The 23,282-nt window shown below is 33.3% G+C and overlaps 1 protein-coding gene across 1 annotated transcript; it reads right to left on the bottom strand.

The window, feature by feature from the left end:
* Positions 1-16,230: 16,230 nt before the first annotated feature.
* Positions 16,231-20,169, bottom strand: LOC132036275 (2-methylpropanoate--CoA ligase CCL4-like). Its single transcript, XM_059426577.1, has 3 exons — positions 19,089-20,169; positions 17,897-18,266; positions 16,231-16,972 (listed from the first exon to the last, which is right to left on the bottom strand). Exons 1-3 carry the CDS (start codon positions 20,118-20,120, stop codon positions 16,524-16,526), a joined length of 1,851 nt encoding a protein of 616 aa, XP_059282560.1. The 5' UTR covers positions 20,121-20,169; the 3' UTR covers positions 16,231-16,523.
* Positions 20,170-23,282: the final 3,113 nt, after the last annotated feature.

The following is a 23,282-nucleotide window of genomic DNA, read 5'->3' on the forward strand; positions in this document are numbered from 1 at the left end:
AAATTCAATTTGGGTCATTCTTTATCCCAAAATTTCCAGCCCAAAACGCCTAAATACTCGTGAACCGGTCCATCTTGCAATTAAATCCCCAATACCAATATTTCCTCCATTTTCTCCAAACCAGGGGGAAAAAAAAAAAAAAAAAAAAAAACCCTAATCTGCTTCAACAAACCCAGCTCAAGATGAACAGTCTACGGCCAAATTTGGAATACTTGGCTTTAAAACAAGAGTTTTCCCTCACTTAAAGCCGAGTTCTCGAAGCATCGGAATAAGTTTAAATATTTTTACTTTCTCAATATAATAGTCGTAGTTGTCGTCGTTGGTGAAAGAAAGGTGATCGTTAAGCTCTCGTCGCCCCCGTTACTGTTCGGCAAAAAGATAATTTTTTTTCTTGTCTTAGTATTTCTTCAGTTTCTCTGTTTTATTTAGTTTTTCGTGTAGACAAGTAATCATTTTACTTATCTTAGTTTTATTGTTCCTTCTATGTTGTTTTATTAGCTTATGTTTACGAATGCATGATTATATCCTAGTAGAGATTTGAACCACCTCTTTGTGTTTCAAAAAAAAAATTAAAAAAAAATCATAGGAAGCTCTTTGGTAGACATTTGAACCGCCTATACTTTTGGTTTTGAGTAATCTTGTACTCAATAAAGGTTTTATTCCTTTCCTAAAAAAAAAGAAAAGAAAGATGATATGTGCTGAAATTCAACGTGTTCTTTTATATTTTGAAGTTTATGGAATATGAGATAAGTAAATGAGAGCTGCGTTTGGATCTTTAGGAGAATATTAATGTGGTCAAAAGGCATCTGGAAACTAGTATAAATGCATGTCATGCTCTTCAACTTGGGTTCTATGAATAAAATCAATGTCTAGGGAATTTGCTCTCACTTTGATTTCTTTAGATGGCATATTTCCTTGTTTAAATGGATGTTCTTGATGGGTTAAAAAAAAAAAAAAGTACTTTGGTGTAGGCTGCTTGTTCATGTCATCCCTGGTCATTTATAAAAAGTATTACCCTTACTTAACCTAGTCGTTGCGTAAAGAGGGAAATCTCAAAAATACGGTCTCCAGCCATTTTTACGGCAGTGTACTTCTAATACATTCTTCTTAGAGAAGCATGCTTTTAAGTTCTATTTTCCTGTCAATAGTCTAGTGGTAGCGTTATGTGTATGTGTTGGGCTAAAAAGATAGATGCTGCGTGATGTGATATTGTCCGGGCTTTAAGTGCCGCACGGTTTTCCCAAAACTCGCGTCGTTAAGAAGTATAAAGCTACGTATCAATCAATCGCACCTTTTAACTTTCGGCTACCAATGTGTTACTTTGTTATGCCAACAATCTCCCGAACTAAGTTACGCATGGCTCGTTAACGCCAACTCGGGCCGAAGTTGCTGTATGCGTGTATCACCGCGTCGGAAGTATTCTGATCAGCGAAAGGCTGTGTATGCGTCTTCAAAGCTATGGGTAAAGGTCCTAAACCGGCCCATATACAGGCAAAGCATTAAGGCGGGCCCCACGCCACATTCATGCATCTTCGCAACCACCCCCCCCCGAACCATTGGCTCGATACGTTTAGGTTGTTGGTGGAAAAACCTTAGATCTCTTGTGATGTAATATTGTCTAAAGCTTTGGGCCAAGCAGCACGGTTTTTCCCAAAGTCTTACATCATTAGAGTATTCAACTCGCTTATAAGTATCTCGCTTTTATTTTTAATTTCTGCGTGTAGTCGCATTTGTTCGCACATGACATGTAAGAATATCGTTTTTCTTGTTTAGAAACTTTTTTTTTTTTTGGTTAAAAATCATGCTTTTTATTTTGAAATTATGTCCATAGCGGAAAAGATAATTGCTTCTTAATTATCTCCATTTCGTGTTAAAAGAGGAGTTTGAAAAAATCTGATTTTTGTAATGCCTTATCTCATTATCTAAGACATTCTGCAGTTTAGTTTTAACGCCCCAATTTGTCATGAATTGAAGTTATGATAATACATGTCTCCAATTATAAATTCACTACTGTACATCATGTATCAGTTACTTGTTTGATGGATATATGACAAGTAACTGTTAATGTTCTTCTCCATATTTCTTATTTAAAGTTTTCTGTGAAGTTTTTTTGCAAACTATCTCCTTATTTTGGTCCCCAAAAGTTTTCTGCTACAGTTACGAGTCAGTTTTTTTTTTTATTTTTTTTTTATTTTTTTATTTTAAAGATTCGGGTTTCGTCTTCGCAGCTGAATAATAAGTTTGTTTACTCTATGTATGAGCTCTCGGTTTTTTTTTTTTTTTAAAAAAAAAAAAAATAGAACCACTTCTCCATGTCTTGCTGGTCTTTGATACATTTCGAGTCGTTAGAAAGCTATGTCGAAAAGTGAATACATGAATTTCCTGTTCAGCGTTTGTGCATGCATTTTCATGTCAAGCTTCAAAGGATTTGGAGTTCCTTTACTAGATGTATTAGTTCGAATTATTTTATAGTACTGGTTGGTTGTTCATAATAATTATGCTCTTCATTATTTGAGTATTATCTCATCTCGCATGACCCCATACTAATTCTTCCCTCATCCTCTTTTGTGCATGAACCCAACCCCCTTTGCATAATGTCGTTGGGCTCAAGCCCAACATAGGAGTAGATTGAGTCAGCCCCCATTTACACCAAGACTTGTGAGCAGCAAATGAACTGGGCTTAAGCCCAAAGCAAAAGTCAAGAGCCCATAAGCATCAGCAGATTAGAAACATAGGCAGCCACGGATAGAAGGCCCAATCATGTGTAAAAATGGTTAATTAGTGGGCTTGGTACGCCGACCAGTCCTTTATTTTGTTCATGTGCTTTGTGTATGTTGCTGTAATGAACGCTTGTGTAAATATTGAAACCCATTTTGGTTGGAACCTAGATGAAATTAGGCAAATGATGTATATATCGTTTATAACGGATAGAAACCCAACACATTTTTAAACTCAGATCCAACAAAAGATAAAGATTACTTTTTCTTTCAAAAAATGACAAAGGAATGATGTTTCTCCTTTTTATGGAATAACTGAAGCTGGAGTAATGAAGCATATTATTTGAAAGGGTTAACTCTTCTTAACTTGTAATTTCAGGAAAAAACTGAAAACAGTGGACATTTTTGAATAAAAAATTCAACTTTCCTTCTTTAAACTTAAGAATTTCTATTTAGCAAAAGATAACAAGTGATCTGATTTCAGAATGACATTGATTAGGGACTTCAAATGATTTCAAGCCATCTTTAATTAAAATAATTCAAAACGCTTTGGGCCAAGTCCACTTTAATAGAAATAAAACAAAAGGAAATATAATAGGGCTTTAGTTTGGGAATGATATGGCTTTGGGGTGAATATGGTTGACCAAATGAGCTAAAAATGAAATAAAATAAGTGAAGTTCTCTTTTTATATATATATATATATATATATATATATATATATATATATATATATATATATATATATATGTGTGTGTGTGTGTGTGTGTGTGTGTATATGTATATATATATATATATATATATGTGTGTGTGTATATATATATATATAGAATAGGAGAGGCAAAAACATTGTGCCATCCCCAGAAAATTCCTAATTTAAAAACTCCAAGCCTACAAAAAATAAACTGCCAATTCACAAATTGAGACAGTTATAATCGTCGTAAACAAAAAATTCGATTTCACGGTGGAACTACTATATTTCCACAATTGACAACTATATATATATTTATATATGTATATATGTATATATATGTGTGTGTGTATATATATATATATATATATATATATATATATATATATATGTGTGTGTGTGTGTGTGTATATATATATATAGAATAGGAGAGGCAAAAACATTGTACCATCCCCGAGAAAATTCCTAATTTAAAAACTCCAAGCCTACAAAAAAATAAGCGCAATTCACAAATTGAGACGGTTATAATCGTCGTAAACAAAAAATTTAATTTCACGGTGGAACTACTAATCACAAAAATTCTAATCACAAATACTATTGGTTTTGCTCAATTCAACTAATACTCTATAATTCACAATTGACAACTCTAATCACAAAAATTCTAATCACAAATACTCTTGGTTTTGCTCAATTCAACTAATACTCTATATTTCCACAATTGACAACTCTAATCACAAAAATTCTAATCACAAATACTCTTGGTTTTGCTCAATTCAACTAATATTCTATATTTCCACAATTGACAACTCTAATCACAAAAATTCTAATCACAAATACTCTTGGTTTTGCTCAATCCAACTAATACTCTCACCGGCAAAGCACGTCATCATCGTTTCTCTCTGGAAAAATCGCACAATGGATTTCGATGAGTACGAATATATCGAGAAAACCGTTGAAGAAATATGACAGAAGAGTATGTTTATATTACTTAACTACATAGAAATGTAATTATAATGTGATTTTTTTTTTTTTTTTGGTTCTTTGTTTTGTTCTGTTTATTAAAATGTGATATGCTGTGGTGAATTTAGAATAACAAAGCCTATGCTTTTTTAAGTTTTGTGCTAACAAGTAGTATAGATAATTTGTAGAAAACAGAACATTAAAAATGAGAGCAAAATATATATTTAAATAAACGTACTAAAATTTTGTAGCATTGGCTGCTCATATGAAATGAACCAAAATATACATCACTATACTAGATTTTTTTTTTTTTTTCAGGAGGTAGAAAAAATATAAGCTCCTTATTGCAATGTCAAGATACACGAATTCTTTCTTCGTTTCTTCAATTTCAGAGAGACACAGGACGTTATAGAGGTTTATGCATAAATAGACAGACTTATTGTTGTTGGTTATGAGTATGTGATTATAGTTTTTCATATGCTTATATCTTAATATATAAAATTTGTGGGAGTAGAAGATCAGGAGATTCAAGAGAATAGTCTGAAAGCCTCACTTTGTGGGGAGGACTGGGTACAATGGACATAATTTAGTGTCATGAGTCAAAATTTTAAGTACTAGAACCATTGAGACAAGTTCTAAAATTTGTCTATAGTGCATTTTGTTAATTCAACTAGACTATAAATTTTACAGGTATTTACGAACAAAGAATATTCATCGGTAGGTTTGAGAGTTCACCTACTACAAGCCAATATCCCTTTTTGCTCAGGGATATGTAGAATACACCGTGACAGATGTTGAAGATTAATATTGGAAGTTTAGGTGATGCGAAGCATGACTCATTAATTAACTTCAATTACAGCTCCGCGCATGATAAAAAGGCCTTGCACCTTTTCACTCTTTGTATTTTTTCTCCTATAAATATTTCTTAACTCCTCTTGTTAACTTTAGCAAGATACATTATTTTGTGCTAACTCTTTTAGAGCGCGTTGCAAAGGATCATCTAAATTGGATTAAAAGCGTTCTAACTAGTAAATTGTGTAAACTCAGATCTTTTGGAGTTATTTCATGGAGATAATGATGACCAACAATTTCAAACGAAGTTGGCACAAACTCTTGACATATCCTTATGGTCTGTGGTTACTTGGAGTGGTACTGGAAGCGGTATTTGTAGGAGGTATTCCACTTCCCAAAATTCATACAAAAACTCCCTCTTAAGCTAGGAAATTTAGAACTCTTTCAGTTAAATTGTGTTGGAACCTTTTAGCCAGAGAGAAATCTTTTGCTAATATGTTGCGCATGTGTTGATTTCTCTGGAGGTATCCCATTTCCTTCAGCTATGCATATAATAGTTCCTGCTGAAAATGTGCAGTTGTGCATATTGGATTCTTCTTGAAAGAAATTTGTTGATTGATCTACTTCTATTCCCACCATCGGTGCTAGCGATTTCTTTGCAATATTCTTGCGCAATGCACTCTCAGTGTGCCTAAGGAGTGGAATAAAACCTGCGAGAAGCATAGCAGCTATGTTAAACATCAGTTTTGTAAGTATTTTATAATTTTGATGAATATCAATTTATTGACAAATTGACAGATATGTTTTGCATTTCTGAAAATTGCATTTCGGAAAAGATGAAACATGCTCAACAAATTCATACAATAACAGAAAAGTTCGCATTTCTTAATTTTTGTCTATGTTTTTTTATGAGGAAAAATTAGCTATTTATGCTGCTGTGTACATCTTTTTCTCTCCTCAAGTTATATAAAGATTACAAGGTGTATATACCTCAAATGGGTCAAGATTTTCTAGAGCTTTGATTATCAGATCTGCAACAATAACTGATGACTTGTCATTAAGTAGTCTTTCTAGCCGAGAACCGATTGAATCTGTCCAAGGAAATTGATGTGAACAACTAAAATCATAACTCACAATGCAAACTTTTGCCAATCTGATATTGTGCTAAATAAAAGTTATTTGATTTTCTTTTCTGATACGAAACAGGTTTTGCTTACTCATGTTTATGATTTTTTTAACATATTTTGTTCCCAGGCAATTTCTTATGGTTATAAGAAAATATGCTACTTATAATATCCAGGTTTCAGGTATGGATCAACTTTTGGGATAGATCTCTAATTTTATATCTTACCTATACATATTTCATTAAACTGGTGCCTCAATGATATTTTGAAGCCCATTATACCGTATTTCTATTAAACGGATAACATACTATCAACTTGAAATTGAGGATGTTGGCTAAATAGAAGTGAGAAACAAGTTGGTCTAAAAATAATTATGGAGTCATCAAATTGACAATGGCCTTTATTGAATTGGATATTACCAAACCACTTTGCAAGATTACTGTACAGAAAACTTATAAAATGGCTGTGTAATTATCGGATTTACAATGATCTAGATTGGTAGGGAATACACATGTAAAATTGCAAGTTCAGTGCCTTCAAATAATTCATTTGTTATGTTTTTTGGATAGAGATGAGCAGGATTAACATACATTTTCAGAGAAAAAGTCCCACAGCAGCATCGACCAAATTATCAATCAGAGAAAGCAAAAGAGCTGAATTTGTGAAGATAGACAGTTCTTTTCTATTATATTAGTATTTTCTATTATATTAGATATATTAGACTATTATATTAGATTAGTATTAGTTAGTGATCCCGACTTAGTGAGTCCTTTCTTCCGTGAGTTGAATTTGTGAAGATAGAGGACTATAATGAACATACCATATTCCCATTTTTTATTATTCTATGCGTCTTTCTTCTCTTTAGACTTCTTTTACGTTTCTTCTACTGTTCCGGCCTTATTATTTCAATTGGCATGCCCTTCGGCCTTCGTAGCATCAATTGCTTCACTTAGTTTTTCAACAGCTTCATGATGTTGGAGGTGGAATACTGTGTATTATTGACATGATTGTATATATATCTATTTAAATTTATTTGTTTTCTAATAATGTGATTTTTGTTTCTATTGCGGTGCATTCATTGGCATAATTCATCAACTTTGTGAGAATTGATTTTTCTTTCTATGACAATATATAGATGTTAAATTGAAAGTTGCGACTAATCCCTGACGTCGTAACGGGTGAGTAATGTAATTGATTATTCTAAGTTGAGGACTGTCAAGCCTAACTTCAGACCTAAATTTCTAAAGCATGAATTTTGGGATTGAGTTTCTTTTTTTGTTTAGTTAGCTAAGTAAGATCGACAGTCATGCATCTTTTTCATTGTAGCTTATGCTTTCTAACTAGAGATTGAATTATCAGAACTAGAGTAAACTGTGATTTTACTTGACTTGCAGCATTGTCTTTTGATAGCATAGCTTCCGCTAACAATGTTGAGCAATTACTCCAGAATAATATGAAGATTTATGTTTATTTTTCTTAATATAATATTTTTCTATTATATTTTGATTAATTGAAGTAACATGATATCTCTCTCTTCTATAAACACGCCTTTAATCCCTGCCCCTAAATATCAATCCTTATATGAATCAAAGTAAGTGATCTTTTCAGTTTCAAATTCTCAAATATTAGTGCTCAAGTCCTAACTATCAGCGGCGGAATCGACCATTTAAGCGTAATTAAACTAAAAAAAAAAAAAAGTCTTAAATAAACCTCCTAAACACAAAAGGAGTAATTGAGAGTCATTTTTCCTTTTTTATTTTTGTTGATCTAAGTTATTGGATTCTATAAATGGAATCTCAAATTGATATATTTTAATTGACTTCAAAATACTAAAAACATTAGTTCATTCTGAATTTGTAGTTTTTTTTACATTTCAAAGTTCTAAACATTAGGAGAATATAAATATATTTAAATGACTATTTCGTCTTGTGTGAAATATATTTTTAAAGGGTAAAAAGGGCAAAAAGGCATTTCACTACGGGATATCGTGCTTTTAAAGTATAAAACAAAATGGAAGTAACAATTTATTAAAATTCAAATTAATAATTTTGTAGTAAATTAGTTTGGCCGTCCTAGGATATACTACATATTAGTTCATTAAAAATTTATAGAGCATAAATCTTAATTGGACATACATGTACAATGGGCAAAAAAAAAAGTCAATACTAACGGTTTTAAATCTTATGATTCGCACATTATCGGGGTTCAAATAATAATAGCATTAAATAAGATAGATGGAACATCAATCTCTTGATAGTTTACGTGTATAATACGTACAATTTTTGGTCTATGACTCTATGTAAGGTAAAACTTTTTATTTTAATATCTAAATAGTAGTAGGTTAAATAAGTACGTAAGGATTTTAAAGTCCTACATACAAGGCAAATAATAAATAACAATTTTGTATATTGTAGAATCTTTTAATGATGATGGACAAAAAATTCAATCAACATTTTTAAGGTCCTTCATGCTTTTATGAATCCAAATCAAAATCTAACATGTAAACTTACATATACCGCAAGTTAAAGTTGGTGGCCTCCCACCAAATTGTATATTAGTATGAGTATCTTCTTTTTTCTTTTTTGTTGGCCATGAATTATTTTTACTTTGAAGAAATAATTCTTTAACTATACCCCAAATATTTAATCATTAGTTTTTTTATTTAATCATTAGTTTTTAACTATTTATTCTTTATATGCAACTACTATCAACTATGACACATATACTGTAATTAGTCTGAGTTTTCCTGAGGCCTCATCTCTGATAAAGAATGGGGTGCTCTTTAGGTGTATTCTTTTGGTTGTTATGGTATTATTTCACAGTTATTGTCAATACTATAACACATATTTTTATTATTAGTTTTTAAGTATTTGTTCTTGTATGCGATACATAGTATCGCATGATTCTGTATGTTGGTAGTATTAGACATTCATTATTTTCAAGAACTTTCACTTTTTTTCTTTTATATTTATTATATTACTCAAATATATTATTTAATAATATTTATGTAATTTTTTAAAATTGTATTCAATGGTAATACACTGCAATAATTTGTTCTTTTTATATACATTTTTACTGACGAACGCGATACAGAGGTGCAACGCACGTACTCTAAATTAGTAATTTAAAATGTTTAAAAGTCATATAAAAAAATTACGGTCAAAGAACAACTCGTTTGACTCCCAAAATGTGAAAAGTTTCAAAACAAATTGAGACGTAGGTCGGAGGGAGCATTCAGAATCCTTATCCTTATCGTTAACAATAATCTATACAATACAATGATAAATTGATAAATTCCAAGTAAACTCCTACTCTTAGATGTCTCGTCCTACATGCTAATCCCATAAATTCAACATATAGTCCATATAGTTGGGAGTCCTCCATAGTATCCTCCACATAATCATCAAAATGCCTTCATCACTGAGCTCTCTTTCTCCAACCTCAAACCCATATCTCCATACCGTTGAAAAATGAACTTTGTGTTTGGGAAAAGAAAACGTATTTTTTTTATACATGAATTGTCTTAGTTTATGTATAGGAAATTAATTATGATACATGTATTTTTCTAGTTTGTTCATGAACTAGGGAAGATGAAAGTTGTTCACGGACTAGTGATATCTAGAATTAAATTAGATACATGTATAAGACTAGGTACATGCTATAAAAAAATCTATAAATACCTATGTAGTTTATCTATTTTATTTAAGTCAAGATGAGTGGAACAAAGAGGGATCGTTGCCTCACTTGTCTTTAACCGAGAATTTGAATTATTTGAGTGTCCTCTCCTCCCCGATTTTCTAACACATACCCTTTTGGAGGCATGCCATCCTTTCCTTCGTGGAGAACTCGAATCAATCGACAAAGATCTTCCCTCCCTTATCGAAGTCTTGGGCTCTGTCGTCGTTGGTGAGTGCTGACATAGACATGACAGCTTTCTCGACCACCTCATCGATATCTACAAGATACTCAAAATCTGGAAAGCACCAAATTCCGTTTGCCATGTGCGAATAAAAAGTCCTACATTGATAGTAAAGGAAGTTACATACTAGCTATTAGATATAAGATACTTTTAATAAGGTGCAGTCTTTTAGAACAAATCGTATAAGTTTTGACCTAAAACGAACAATATTACACTATATTAAAAAGAGAAATTTACATAAATAACCGTCCACCAAAATAATAGCCACCAAATGTAGTTTTTTTGTAAATTATGTCTAATATACAAAAAAAAAATATATACATTTGTCATACAAAATGGTATATATTTTTTATATATTTGATTAGCTAATGTAATTATTTTTGACCGACCAGTCGAATGTGTAACTTGGCCTATTAAAAGTATTTTGGGCTTGTTGTGAGCCCAACAGAGAAAAATGTCAGATAAATTTGGGCTCAAACGATGTTCAATTTAGGGAAAGTCACACAAATACAACTTTTTCAAATGTTAATTAAAAATATTACAACTACTTTTAAAAAATTACATAAATACAATTTATTCAAAATTTGAACTTCTGAATTACGAAAATAGAACTTCTTACATTCTTAATATATCAATAATACTTAATTTTAGGAGTTACTACCATTAATGCATATTCACTTTTTACTTTCTCCTTCTTTCAAAATCATCCCCCCCCCCCCACCCCACCACACACACAAAAAAAAAAAAAAAAAAATCTGTGAAAAGGGCATGAGAGATAATGTAATTTTCCATATTCCATCTAAATAAAAAAATAAAAAAACTTTCGTTTCCTCCTTGTTATTTTTTTTATTTTTATTATTTTCACTTGATGACTGATGCAATTATTTTTTTGTGACTGAAGGAAATTATTTGAATATATTGATATTAATATTAAGAAAACCACACGAAAATATATGGTATATTGTATAACAAAAGTACATGAAAATATACCTAAAAAGTATATGGGATATTCAAATTGGCAAATTTAACTGAAAATATGATAACAAAATATCTGTAGATATAATAGTAGAAATTAGTATATCTAAGTATGTGTATTATATACCTAATATTGAATATATTACTCTACATGCCATTGTACTATATAATAACATATATGGTAACAATATACGATACATAGATAGAATAATATATGTATATATATAACATATACTATACTTGTTCATGAATTAACTTTATTTTTTTTTTGGGTTAAAATTCATGAATTAGCTTGCTAGTAGATTGTGCTACAGCTTTTTTAGGTAAGCATTTGTTGTGTTTTTATATGTATTTAATTGTGTTATCACTAATATAGGGAATCTCCTTATTTTTAGATTTTTATTTATAGCAATAATCTCCTTGTTTTTAGCTTCAAGTTGCACAATTTGTAATATCTAAATTAGCTGTAGATTATATAATTAACTCTTATATATCTTGTATTTATGATAGTTGCCCTTGAATTTAAACGTGGCTCAGATAAGGAGGGCTTGAAGGCTCAATGAATTTGATAGGGCAATTTGCACGATTGCCCTTCATACGGACTAGTCTTTAATTTTTGGCCCTCAATTCACTGGTCTTTAATTTTTGCCCTTCGCTTAAAAAGGTGGCTGAAAATATCCCGAAGTTTTTTGTTCGAAGCCCAGCAGAGTCAAAATTAATAATAATTTTGCAAGGCATAGGTTTCTATGAACCTATGACGGAGATGGCAGACTTTGCCTTGTAAGGCAAACTTTGCCTTAAGGCATAACTAAAAATCTGCCGGAGACGGCAGAATTTTTGCAAAAGCCTAGCTTTGCGATTTTTTTTTTTTTTGACTGAGCGGGGGTTCGAATTCAAAACCTAGGGATATTTTCGGTCACCTTTTTAAGCGAAGGACAAAAATTAAAGACCAGCAATTTGAGGGGTAAAAATTAAAGACCACCCCAAAAGCAGGACAATCCGCGCAAAACATGAATTTGATATGAAGAGACATACTAAAGGCAAGAAGTCAATCCAAGCCAAGAGGAATTCATTTTTTTTTTTTGGAGTAACGATTATTGCCAATGCTATATTTTAGAGCGACCTATGTTGCAAAAGTTAATTTTTTATAACTTGTTTGCGATCGATAGTGCCACTATTTTCTTTGGAGTTTTCATTCATAGAAAGTCAACCACCTAGATAAAAGTAAGTACTCTGAAGTAGCTATTAAGCTATACTTGTTCATGGGAAAATTTAGGAAAAGTTATCGATCAATAATTACATTCGCTAGCCAAATATATCAAAATATATATTTTATGTATATTATACATTAATACACAAATAATTACATTTATTTTCTATTATTAGACGGTTATTTATATCAATTTCTCAAAAATTCACATGCATGTGATGTTTTTTTTTTTTTGTCGCATTTTTAAGTTGTGTTTATCTGTTAAACATTTTGTAAATGCTGATTATATTTCAAAAAATAGTTATAAAAGTGACTTTATTTCAAAATCACCCTCACTAGGGTCTAAAGTTTGCTTTCTTATATTATCTTATATTATAATTACCTAAAAAGAATGCTTGGACTGCTTTGCCTTATCCCAAAAAAAAAAAAAAAAAAAAAAGATGTTTGAACTGCTTTGCAAGTCACATGATATTATTGTTGTCCTGTGTAGATATGATGCTGGGATCGGATTTCAAATCATTGGAGCTCATACAGATTAAGAGGAGCTGTTAGACCGAGTAAGGGTTCAAATTTATCTCTTCGAGAGGGTTGAACACTGTGAAGTCCACCGTTTTAGCCTAGAGGAAATTTTAAGCAACTTTGTGACGAATTAACAAATGGCAGGATTATGAGTGAGAAACTTCTAAAAGTGGTAGCAATGGTTAAGAAGAGCCGTCAAACTGATCATTTACCAACACTGAAAGCAATTAATAAAATAAAAAGAAGCCTGTTCGTTGTTGCCTATATAGAAGCTGGCACGATGTCCATATTCTTCGATAACTTGGGTTCTTGATTATGTTCAAGGGAAACTCGGAATTGAATATGTCATCCAACAATTGCTGGAAATACAATTTATGAGATATTCTTTGTACTTTTGCAGTAAAAGTTCTGGTGCTCTAAGGAGGAGTGCCTTTCTTTGCTTGCGTTTACTTCTTTATGAAAATGTAAAAGACTCAGCTTTTACCTTTTGAATTTTTTTAGATTTTAAAATAATGTTATATACTATTGATATGCAAGACTTCGTTCACATGGTGATGGATACAATACTGAAGGGGATTGACATTTTGGAAAATCTGAAGATCGATGGGAGAATGTATCACCTGCCAACCGTACAAGATCCATAACTGAATATTCTTTTGTTCTAAAACATTGTAAATAATATTCAACCATTAGCATGTGCGAATTTCCTTTTCAATCTACCTCGTGGTTGAGAGAAATGCGCCTGACTCGATTAGTGCCACTACAACTTGAACATGCTATGCAACATTATGTCTAATAAAATGTTAAAGCTGTGTTTTTAGCTGATGCTGCCGACGTACAACTTACTGATGCATTCGCAGCGTACAACTTACTGATTAGCACGGGTCATACACCCCTCGTCAGGGGCGGAGCCACATAGGGCCGAGGGGGTTCGCCTAACCCCCTTCGACAGAAAAAAAACACTGTTTATATACGGTTAAAATTATTTTTTATGTGTATATAGTAAATATTGAACCCCCTTTGGCTTCTTCGTATGTTTACTTTTTTATATTTTGAACTCCCTTAGTGAATATCCTGACTCCGCCACTGCCCCTAGTATATTGCTAAGAAGATGGTATTCTCCCTCCTCCTGTTTCCTTGGATTAAGGATAGCATATTCTAACAGTTTTAAGCTATAGTGCATCATAAGTTTAAGGAATATAGATATGTAAAGATTACAAACATGGCCACTCTTTTCGTTTTAATAATGTGACGTAATATGAAAGGGTACATAATTTTGATCGAAAAAAAAAAAGTTTTAAGAACTTGTGGTCTTCAATATATCATAATAATATATATGTGAATATTATTGAGAGTGCGAACAAGCTCCATATTGCATTGGTAGCTAAAAAGAAAAGGAAACTACATTTAAGATGTAGTGACACTCTTCTGGTGTGGGGCTTTTAGGAAAATCGTATTGACTTGGCCCAAAACGGACAATATCACACTATGTTAAGAGTTTCTTTAAGCTACTTTAACCCAAGGTATCAAAATCAATGGTTCAACGAGACAAATATGAACATGATGAACTGATGGCGTATGCTCGACTTAGTGCCTTTGCCCGTCTATGGGCCGATTTACTATCTTTACCCGTAGCTTTCAAGACACATAGGAAAAAAAGTGAGTTGGTTGGTGACCATAAATACTCAGTTGATGTGGGTGATATACAATTGATCTTCATATAAGCACATGAGGTGATGGGTCATGTGAACTTAGTTCGAAGGTAGATTATTGGTGTACGAACAAAGTCTACATTGGTAGCTGAAAAGAATAAAAAAGCTACATATAATGCATATGATACTCGTAATGGTACGAGATCTTTTGTGAAAGCCATGAGGATTTGGCCAAAGCAGACAAGATTATATCATGTTAAGAATATTTTTGAACTGATTTATCCCACATATACATATAAACATATGTAAAAAAGAGAAAGTAAAATGACAATTGATATTGCATGATTAGACACTCGAGAATATTAACCGGGTATGTATAACGAGTATTTATTAAATTATTTTTAAATATACAAATATCATTCGTTTGTAATGAATTGATAAAGAAAAAATGTCACGAAAAGCTAAAGAAGGAGTAACAAAAACTAAATATTAGAACACTCCTCCTAGATAGAGTCCTGAGAATATGTGTTGAATGTTTCAAAATCTTTCACAGTTGTATTTGGACAATTTCTTCTTCAGTATGAGTCACTTCAAATCCTGTGACCAACCGCAAAATCTTTATTGCGTGTGATTCAAATTGAATTGAATTAGGTAAAATACTTTTTATGTGTTAAAGCAAGATAGTTGATGACATTATCACGATATATATGTAGGGACCATGAATATCACGCTGGAAAGTTACATGCCAAACTTGCACAAACTATTAATGTGGTTGCATTGTTTACCTATTTTTATCCCATCACAGCACACATTCAGAATTTGAAATTAATGGGGTTCCTGCGGGGACCTCAAATTAATACTACAATAATAACTGAGTTTACAATTAAATATTTATAGATATTTTATAGATTTCTTTGTATGTATACAGAATTTGGGTTGAAATTTCTAGATTCACAAAAACTTGTAACAGGGCTTCTAAATCAGCGGCTGTGTATAATTTTACGATTAAAAATAGGGAAAAGGGTCAAAAATACCCCTCTACTTTGGAAAAAGGGCTAAAAATATCCTCCAAATCTATTTTGGGTCAAAAATACCCTCTCATCCTTAAAGTTTTCAAATATACACTGTCTTGTGGAAATTATCCCCAAAATAACTTGAAATCATTATTTAAACCCGTTCCATCATTTAAACCCGACTCAACTAAATAATAACCGATAAGATCCCTTTATTCCCCCAATTCCCTCAAACTTCAAACCTATGTATTGGGGGAATAAGGGGATTTTATGGGTTATTATTTAGTTGGGTAGGGTTTAAATGATGGAGCGGGTTTCAAAAATGATTTCGGGTTATTTTGGGGGATAATTTCCGTCAAGACAAGGGTATATTTGAAAACTTTAAGGATGGGAGGGGTATTTTTGACTCAAAATAAGTTTGGAGGATATTTTTAGCCCTTTTTCCAAAGTAGAGGGGTATTTTTGACCCTTTTCCCTTAACAATATATATATTTCAATCTGTCAAACTTGCAGATTTGGAAAGAACAAATCAAGTATAGAAAGAAAACAAGACAAAGAAAAAGGTACTTAAAACACAAGATAGACGTGAGAATAGAACCCTCAACTTTAGTGTAGAGGTGCACCAAATAAGTATTGCGCTGTAGGATTAGTTGACCAAGCACCACACACATATATATATTTCAGTAGTTTTGAGGAGATACAACATTACTATACATGATCTAACGTGGAGAATTAACATGGGTGCATGTAACCCCCACCTTCGGATATGCCTCAATCTCCCAGTTTATGTATACATGATACATACAAATATATTGAAACACACATTAATTAGCAATATTTAATATTTAAATTCTTAGCCACGTTTGAACTCGTGGCTAAGAATTGAACGTTGGAACTCTGTCCAACCATCCGTTATTCAAGACCAACTGAACTCGACTAATTTGGATTCATGCCTACATCAGTGACTTGGCTTTGTCTCTGAGCAAATACTTTTGAATCTTCCCTGTAGCAGTCTTTGGAAGCTCTTCTTCGATAACAACCGTTCTTGGCACCATGTAAAGCGGCAAATTCTCTTTGCAAAACTCCCTCAATGCCTTCTCCGTCACCTTCTGTGCATCAATTTTCAAGCTGACAAACGCACAAGGCGTCTCGCCCCAAAAATTGTCTGGACGTGCCACGACCGCAGCCTCGTTCACCAGCGGGTGCTTGTACAAAATTGACTCAACTTCCACACTGCTTATGTTCTCCCCACCACAAATTATCACATCTTTCAATCTGTCCTTCACTTCTAAGTATCCATCTGAGTGCATTACTCCAACATCTCCTGTGTAGAACCATCCATCATTCTTCATGCATTTTGATGTTCCTTCGGGGTCTTTAAGGTACCCTAGCATCACACTACCTGTTGGAAGTAAACTTTAGATGAAAATTCACTACTAAAAAAGCAGGAATTAGTCGACAGACAAATTCTGTAGCTAAGTAGCAAAATTCGTCGCTAATCCTATTTAGTGATGGAATAACAAAAAAGTTTGTTAGTTATGAACAATTTAGCGACAGACTGGCTATGAAGTTCGTACCTAATTCTAGTTTTTTGTAGTGATTATCAAGAAACAGGACCTTGAAGCATATCTGAATTTATGAGATTGAATGAAATTTTCAGTGTTGCGGCTATTGATTTTCCGCTTTATGAAGTGTCTTTAGTCTACTTAATCTTGAACTTTAATGGACCACTTCTAATTAATTCGGACCAAACATTTTATGATAACAAATAGTCAAATACTCCATCCCTTTGAATATACGTGACCCTATTTTTGTCCCCTAAATTTTTTTTTCTTTTTTGTTAAATTTGGATACAATTTATATTAAACTTTTTCATTTTACCCTTATTCAATAACAAGCTGTTAATTATAGTCACATAAGCAGGGGCGAAGGTAGATGCTTAGTTATACGTTCAGCAGAACCCATTAATTTTGGCCCAAATTATCCGTATATTTATATATTGAAAATTTACTAAACCCATATATATATTACTTGCACTTGGGGTAACCATCCTAGAATTTAGAAACCATATGATTCAACTCCTGACCCGCCTTTATTGACAAATATTAGTGTATGTTTCAAGTATGCTATTAAATGTTTAATACTATAAGTTTCAAAAGATTTTCTTTCTCAATCAAATAAGATCACAGAAAATGAAACAGATGTAACAACACTCAATTATCAATATTAATATATTTATATATATATAAATCCCTAAATTCTAATTTTTTGATTCAGATCTCCACCTTAACGACAGAAAATAAGATTGATCTTATTCGTTGCGTACCTCCTCTCAAAACGATTTCTCCAATAGCCATTCCATTTCTCTCCACGCTGATGCCAGTTTCAGGGTCAACTACATCAACTTCAGTGAATCCAACCATCCTAACACCTTGTCTTGACTTGAGTGTTGCTTTTTCTGAATTTGTCAAATGATTCCATTCTTGTTTCCATGCACATGTCACTGCTGGCCCTCCTGTCTCTGTCAATCCATAACCATGACTTACTACAAACCCCAAAGATTCCGTCCGGCCGAGGACGGCGGCTGGTGGCGGTGCTCCGGCGGTTAGTAGGTAGACAGGCGAATCAAGGGGTTTCCTTTTTGGATAGGTTGATAACATGTTGAGCACTACTGGTGCACCACACATGTGAGTTACCTGTTGACAGAATCAATCAAATTACTTAAAAGATAATTACGGATAACCCTATCTAATGTTATTGATTGATAATTTGGAATAAATGGAAAGTAACTTGATTTAACATACTAAATTACACTGATCCTGTAAAAAATCATTATAATATATTGCTATATATAACTTAAGTCCAATATTTAATAACGTATTGAAGGAAGAAATGAAAACTTTTGAAATTTGGGATTTATAATCTTGAAATAATAGGGATTATTGCTATAACAGGTAAATATGACCCATGATGTAAAAATATGTACAATGTCCATGAATATAACTTAAATATCAAGCCTCTTTCCTATTTTTGCCATATTTTAAAAAAAATCTCTGAAGACACTAGTTTCCTTTTAGTCCGTTCTAAAAAGAATAACATCTTTTTTTATAATTCCCCTTTTACTCTTAATAAAATGATTTGTAGCCATAAAAATATTTATATATGTCGTGTTTAGACTACATATTTTAAAAGCTTTTCCTTGATTTTTTTTTTTTCTGAATTTCATGTCCGGTCAAGTATTTTCACATAAATTGCATGTAATGGTATTTTTTAAAATAAATTAAGCTGGTAAACCAGATGGTCACATCATTCACCATTATATCATCTCAGACAAATATATTTTATTCGAGCCTCATTCTCACCACCCACAATATATAAAAAAAGATTCCATACTTGACCCACAAAGAGAAGCAAGCACACGGGAAGAAGGCATATTGAAGACATAATTAAGAGATTAAAACTTAAAAGAGTATTTTTCTCTAACAACTTAAACTTTTATATAAACTGATCAACGTTACCTTGTGTTGGTGAATAGCTTCATATATTGTAGCAGCATCATGACTACGACGAAGACACACATTTGTTCCACCAACAGCAGCCATAGCCCAACAAAATCCCCAACCATTAGCATGAAACATTGGCAACGTCCACAAGTACACCGGTTGCTTCGGCACACACCAATCAATTAACCCCATGACACTCATAATAAACGCACTTCTGTGACTGTGTAGTACGCCCTTAGGGGCGTACGTAGTCCCAGAAGTGTAGTTCAGTGTCATGGGGTCCCACTCGCTCTCAGGAGCAACCCATTGGAAAAATTCATCTCCTTTTTCAACAACGTTCTCGTAACAATTTATAAACTCATTTTTCATATTCGAAGACGTGTGATTATTATTTTCTTCTATGAGGATTAATTTCGGACGTTGTATATTAGGTGGAAAGAGAGAAATCGCCTCGAGGACTAACGAACTCGCTTGGTAGTCCACAAATACGAGCTTTGATTCGCCGTGCCTGAGCAAAATAGAGAGGGTACGTGGATCGAGGCGAAAATTTATGTTGTTGAGGATCGCGCCCGACATTGGCACGGCGAATTGAAGCTCGTACATTGCTGGAATATTGGGGGCTAAAACGGAAACAACGTCACCTTTTTTTATACCAAGTGATGAAATTGAGGAGGCCAATTTTTTGCACCTAGTGTAAGTTTGTGACCATGTGTAACTTGTCTCACTGTACACAATTGACGTGCAATTTCCATAGACAACGGAAGCTCTTTCCAAAAATTCCAAAGGGGAAAACGGGCACGAATTTGCCGGTCCTTTGGATTTTTTCTTGGTGGTGCTCCCGTTTTCTTTGAAAATTTCTGGAGGACTGACAGGATTCAAGGTTAGTGAAGATCGGATAGTACATTTCTTTAATTTATTTACTTCAAAAGGAGTTCTTGATTTAGAGAGGTGAAATTCTAAAGGGTTGGAATGTATGCTAAGGGATGATAAGTTGCAAAAACGAAGACATGGTTTTTCTACTGTGCAAATTGGTTTTAACATAGCCATAATGTGATGTGGTTTGGTTTTTCTTTCTTTCTTCGTATGGGATATGTATATAACAAGTGATGGAGAAGTTGAGCATATATACTAAAATTAAATGCTGAAGGTACTAGCATTAATTTGTCTTTATTAGACGGTCCAACATGTCTTAAAGTTTTCTACACACTCCTTACAGAAGTTTTTTTGTACTAGTTTTATCCTCTATTTTTGCTTGGAGTGAAATAAATATCCCTCTATCACGAGACAACCAAATTCAGTTTTTATAGATGTAAGCACCATATTTTATTACGTACTAGCTTTGGCCTTCTTCATCTTTCTTTCTCTGTTTGTTCTTTCTCGAGTTAATGGTCAGAACCACACCAGAAGTATCACTTTTTCGTGAGTTTCTTATCCGAACTATCAGGGGTGTGAGTTTTCTACCTGAACTATCACCAACTGTTTGTCAAAACACACCTCAACTATTAGTCGTTCACTTTCCCTACCTAAATCGTTCAGGTAGGAAAAGTGAAAAACTAATAGTTGAGGTGTGCTTTGACAAATAGTTTGGTGATAGTTCAGGTAGAAAACTCGCACCCCTGATAATCGGATAAGAAACTCATGAAAAAGTGATACTTCAGGTGTGGTTTTGACCATTATGTATTCTTAATATGCAGACAACATCTTTTTTTTAAGGTTTGTGGTGGAATGGATAAAAATTTCTCTAACCTTACTCACAGTTCGGATCCTGGGATGAAAAGAATCCTAGTAGGAAGCACTCTCTCCTTTAATTGATCTTATGCGGTGCGAGTTTGAATTAGGTGGAACCCCAAAAGAATACTGAACTTCATCATCTTTGCTCATTGAAATACAGTCACCTCATCAATCTCTTTCCCTTGAACTAGAAGCGGATTCATAATTTAAAGTTTATAAATTCGGGTGATTCCTCGATTCCCCAAACCTGTAACTTATGTATGTTACTGAGTTAACAGTTTATTATATATGCATAATTAGTGAATTTGTCAACATATATACGTAATGTAAGCCAAAGTCATTGAATTTTATCACACTCGTACCATATGCACTGCGTCAGCCCCTGTCTTGACCAAGTACCCTCATATTTACCTTTTCAACAAATAATTCACGTAACCCAACAAGAAAACAGAACAATGTCCACAAAAATAATTCTACCACCAGACACCTCCTAACTCTTCACTCACTGACAAAAAAAAAAAAATCTTGTTTCTTATTTTCACTCTTAAATTTGTCCAAGGCAGAATCGAAGAGAGGCAGACTGAACCTTGATACATCTCAGGACAATATATTTTTATTACCACGAGATATATTGGTAGGTGCCGATCATGTGATTGGGCTGAAATTTGGAATGGGTGCAAAATGCATATTGTCGTTTAAAATTTAATCTCTTTGCGTTCAATTTTAAAGGTTCTTAATATTATATTCACTATATTTCTAAAATTATATATGCCGACCTACTATTTAGGAGTATTACTTTTAGTGACTTTTATTTTTTAATAATTTATGTTTCGTGTTAAAAATATTGAATTCTGATGAATTGTATATCGCAATGCAACCCTCATTGCGCGTGAATGGATTAGCTCGAGGAGTTATTAGAAGGATAAAAGTCACGAGAGCAATATCAACATGAATTGACTAATCGATCATGCATTTCGTTTTCTTTTACTCCTTTAAATCTTTATTTGTCTTAATTATATGAACATTGCATATTTAAATGAATTTAATTTATGTGCTCTCATATGAAGGTTGAGAATTTCTTTTCAAGGTTTCATGAACATTCAGATTAGTTTATTGTTTGCGTGCCTTACAGATAGAAAGAGAAGAAATATAAAAGACCCTACTTCACTTGTCAACTTTCGAATAGTTCGAAATTTTAAAATAAGAATATTTTTTAAAATATGGTCTAAAATAACCTATGAGTATTTGAGTGATTATAAATTATCCTATTAAAGACAAATTATATACTTATTAATAGCAAGATATCTGTATACAGTAAAAACCGGATATTTGTAAGGCCGATGGGACCGGCGGCCGGAGATAAAAAGAGACGGGGGCATGGTCACCCAGTCCGCCCTTAGAATTGATGGAATTGCCTTGGTCATGGCGGCCGACCTAGGGAAAGTGAAGCAAACACATGGTCCGACATCTCCAAACCAAACTCGGCATCATGGCCGGTACGGTTTCTCCGTAGTATGAGTTGATCGTGGCCGTTAGTCGGTTAATCGGTTATAAAATCACGCGTCAACATCGTTCGCACATGTACCGACGACGGCAGTACGGGTGTCGGACCGTGTTGCCCTTATCCTTTTAGGGTTTACTTTATTCTAAAAAGGCTTTATGTTGTATACAAAGCCCATACGGCAAAACTATAAATAGGGGGCACTTTCCTACTTTTAAGGGTTGGCTTCTTAAGATCTAGAATATTGTAATATCAAAGCATACATTAAAGCATTGTTTTTCTTTCTCTTCGGTCCGAATCTGTGGAGTTATAACCCTTTCAATATCGTATTAGCTTTAATCATCAACGTTTACATCTTAGCTCAAGTTGTTGATAAATATATATTCATATACATATTCTTGTCTTTACATACGAATTCTCACACGTTCACATTAGTCCAAAAAAGATTAAAGTTTATTCACATATCCTATACCTCACTTACAAATTCAATTGATTGCCTAAATTTGGGGTAAACAGTTTGGCGCCCACCGTAGGGCTAGGATAATAGTGGTCTTTGATCTTGGTTTCTATCTCCTACCCATTAAGATTGAAAAAATCTTTTGTTCGTCTCTCGTGGAAACGGACCAAATGGCAAGCGATGGACAATAACCGTCACGTCAACAACAACGAGATTGTGGCAAAAAATGAGAACGAGGCAACGGGGATTACCGGCGGACCCCGTTATCGACCCAAACCCGTTGATTCGAGGGAGGGGGCCTCAACCGACAAAACACCGTGAACCGGGGAGAATGCCGCCCGAGTGGCCACCGATCCCTTAAATACTCACAATTCAATTACTTTGTCCCGGGCACAAGGCCAGAAAGTGTCGAATACCCCGGATGATATTAACTTATGTCTAATTTTTGAAATGTTGCAGGAACAGAAAGCAGCTATTGCCGAACAAGGAGTCACAATAGCCCAGTTGCAAAGCAAAATTG

Source organism: Lycium ferocissimum, chromosome 11 (genome assembly GCF_029784015.1).
Source record: "Lycium ferocissimum isolate CSIRO_LF1 chromosome 11, AGI_CSIRO_Lferr_CH_V1, whole genome shotgun sequence".
NCBI lineage: Eukaryota > Viridiplantae > Streptophyta > Magnoliopsida > Solanales > Solanaceae > Lycium > Lycium ferocissimum.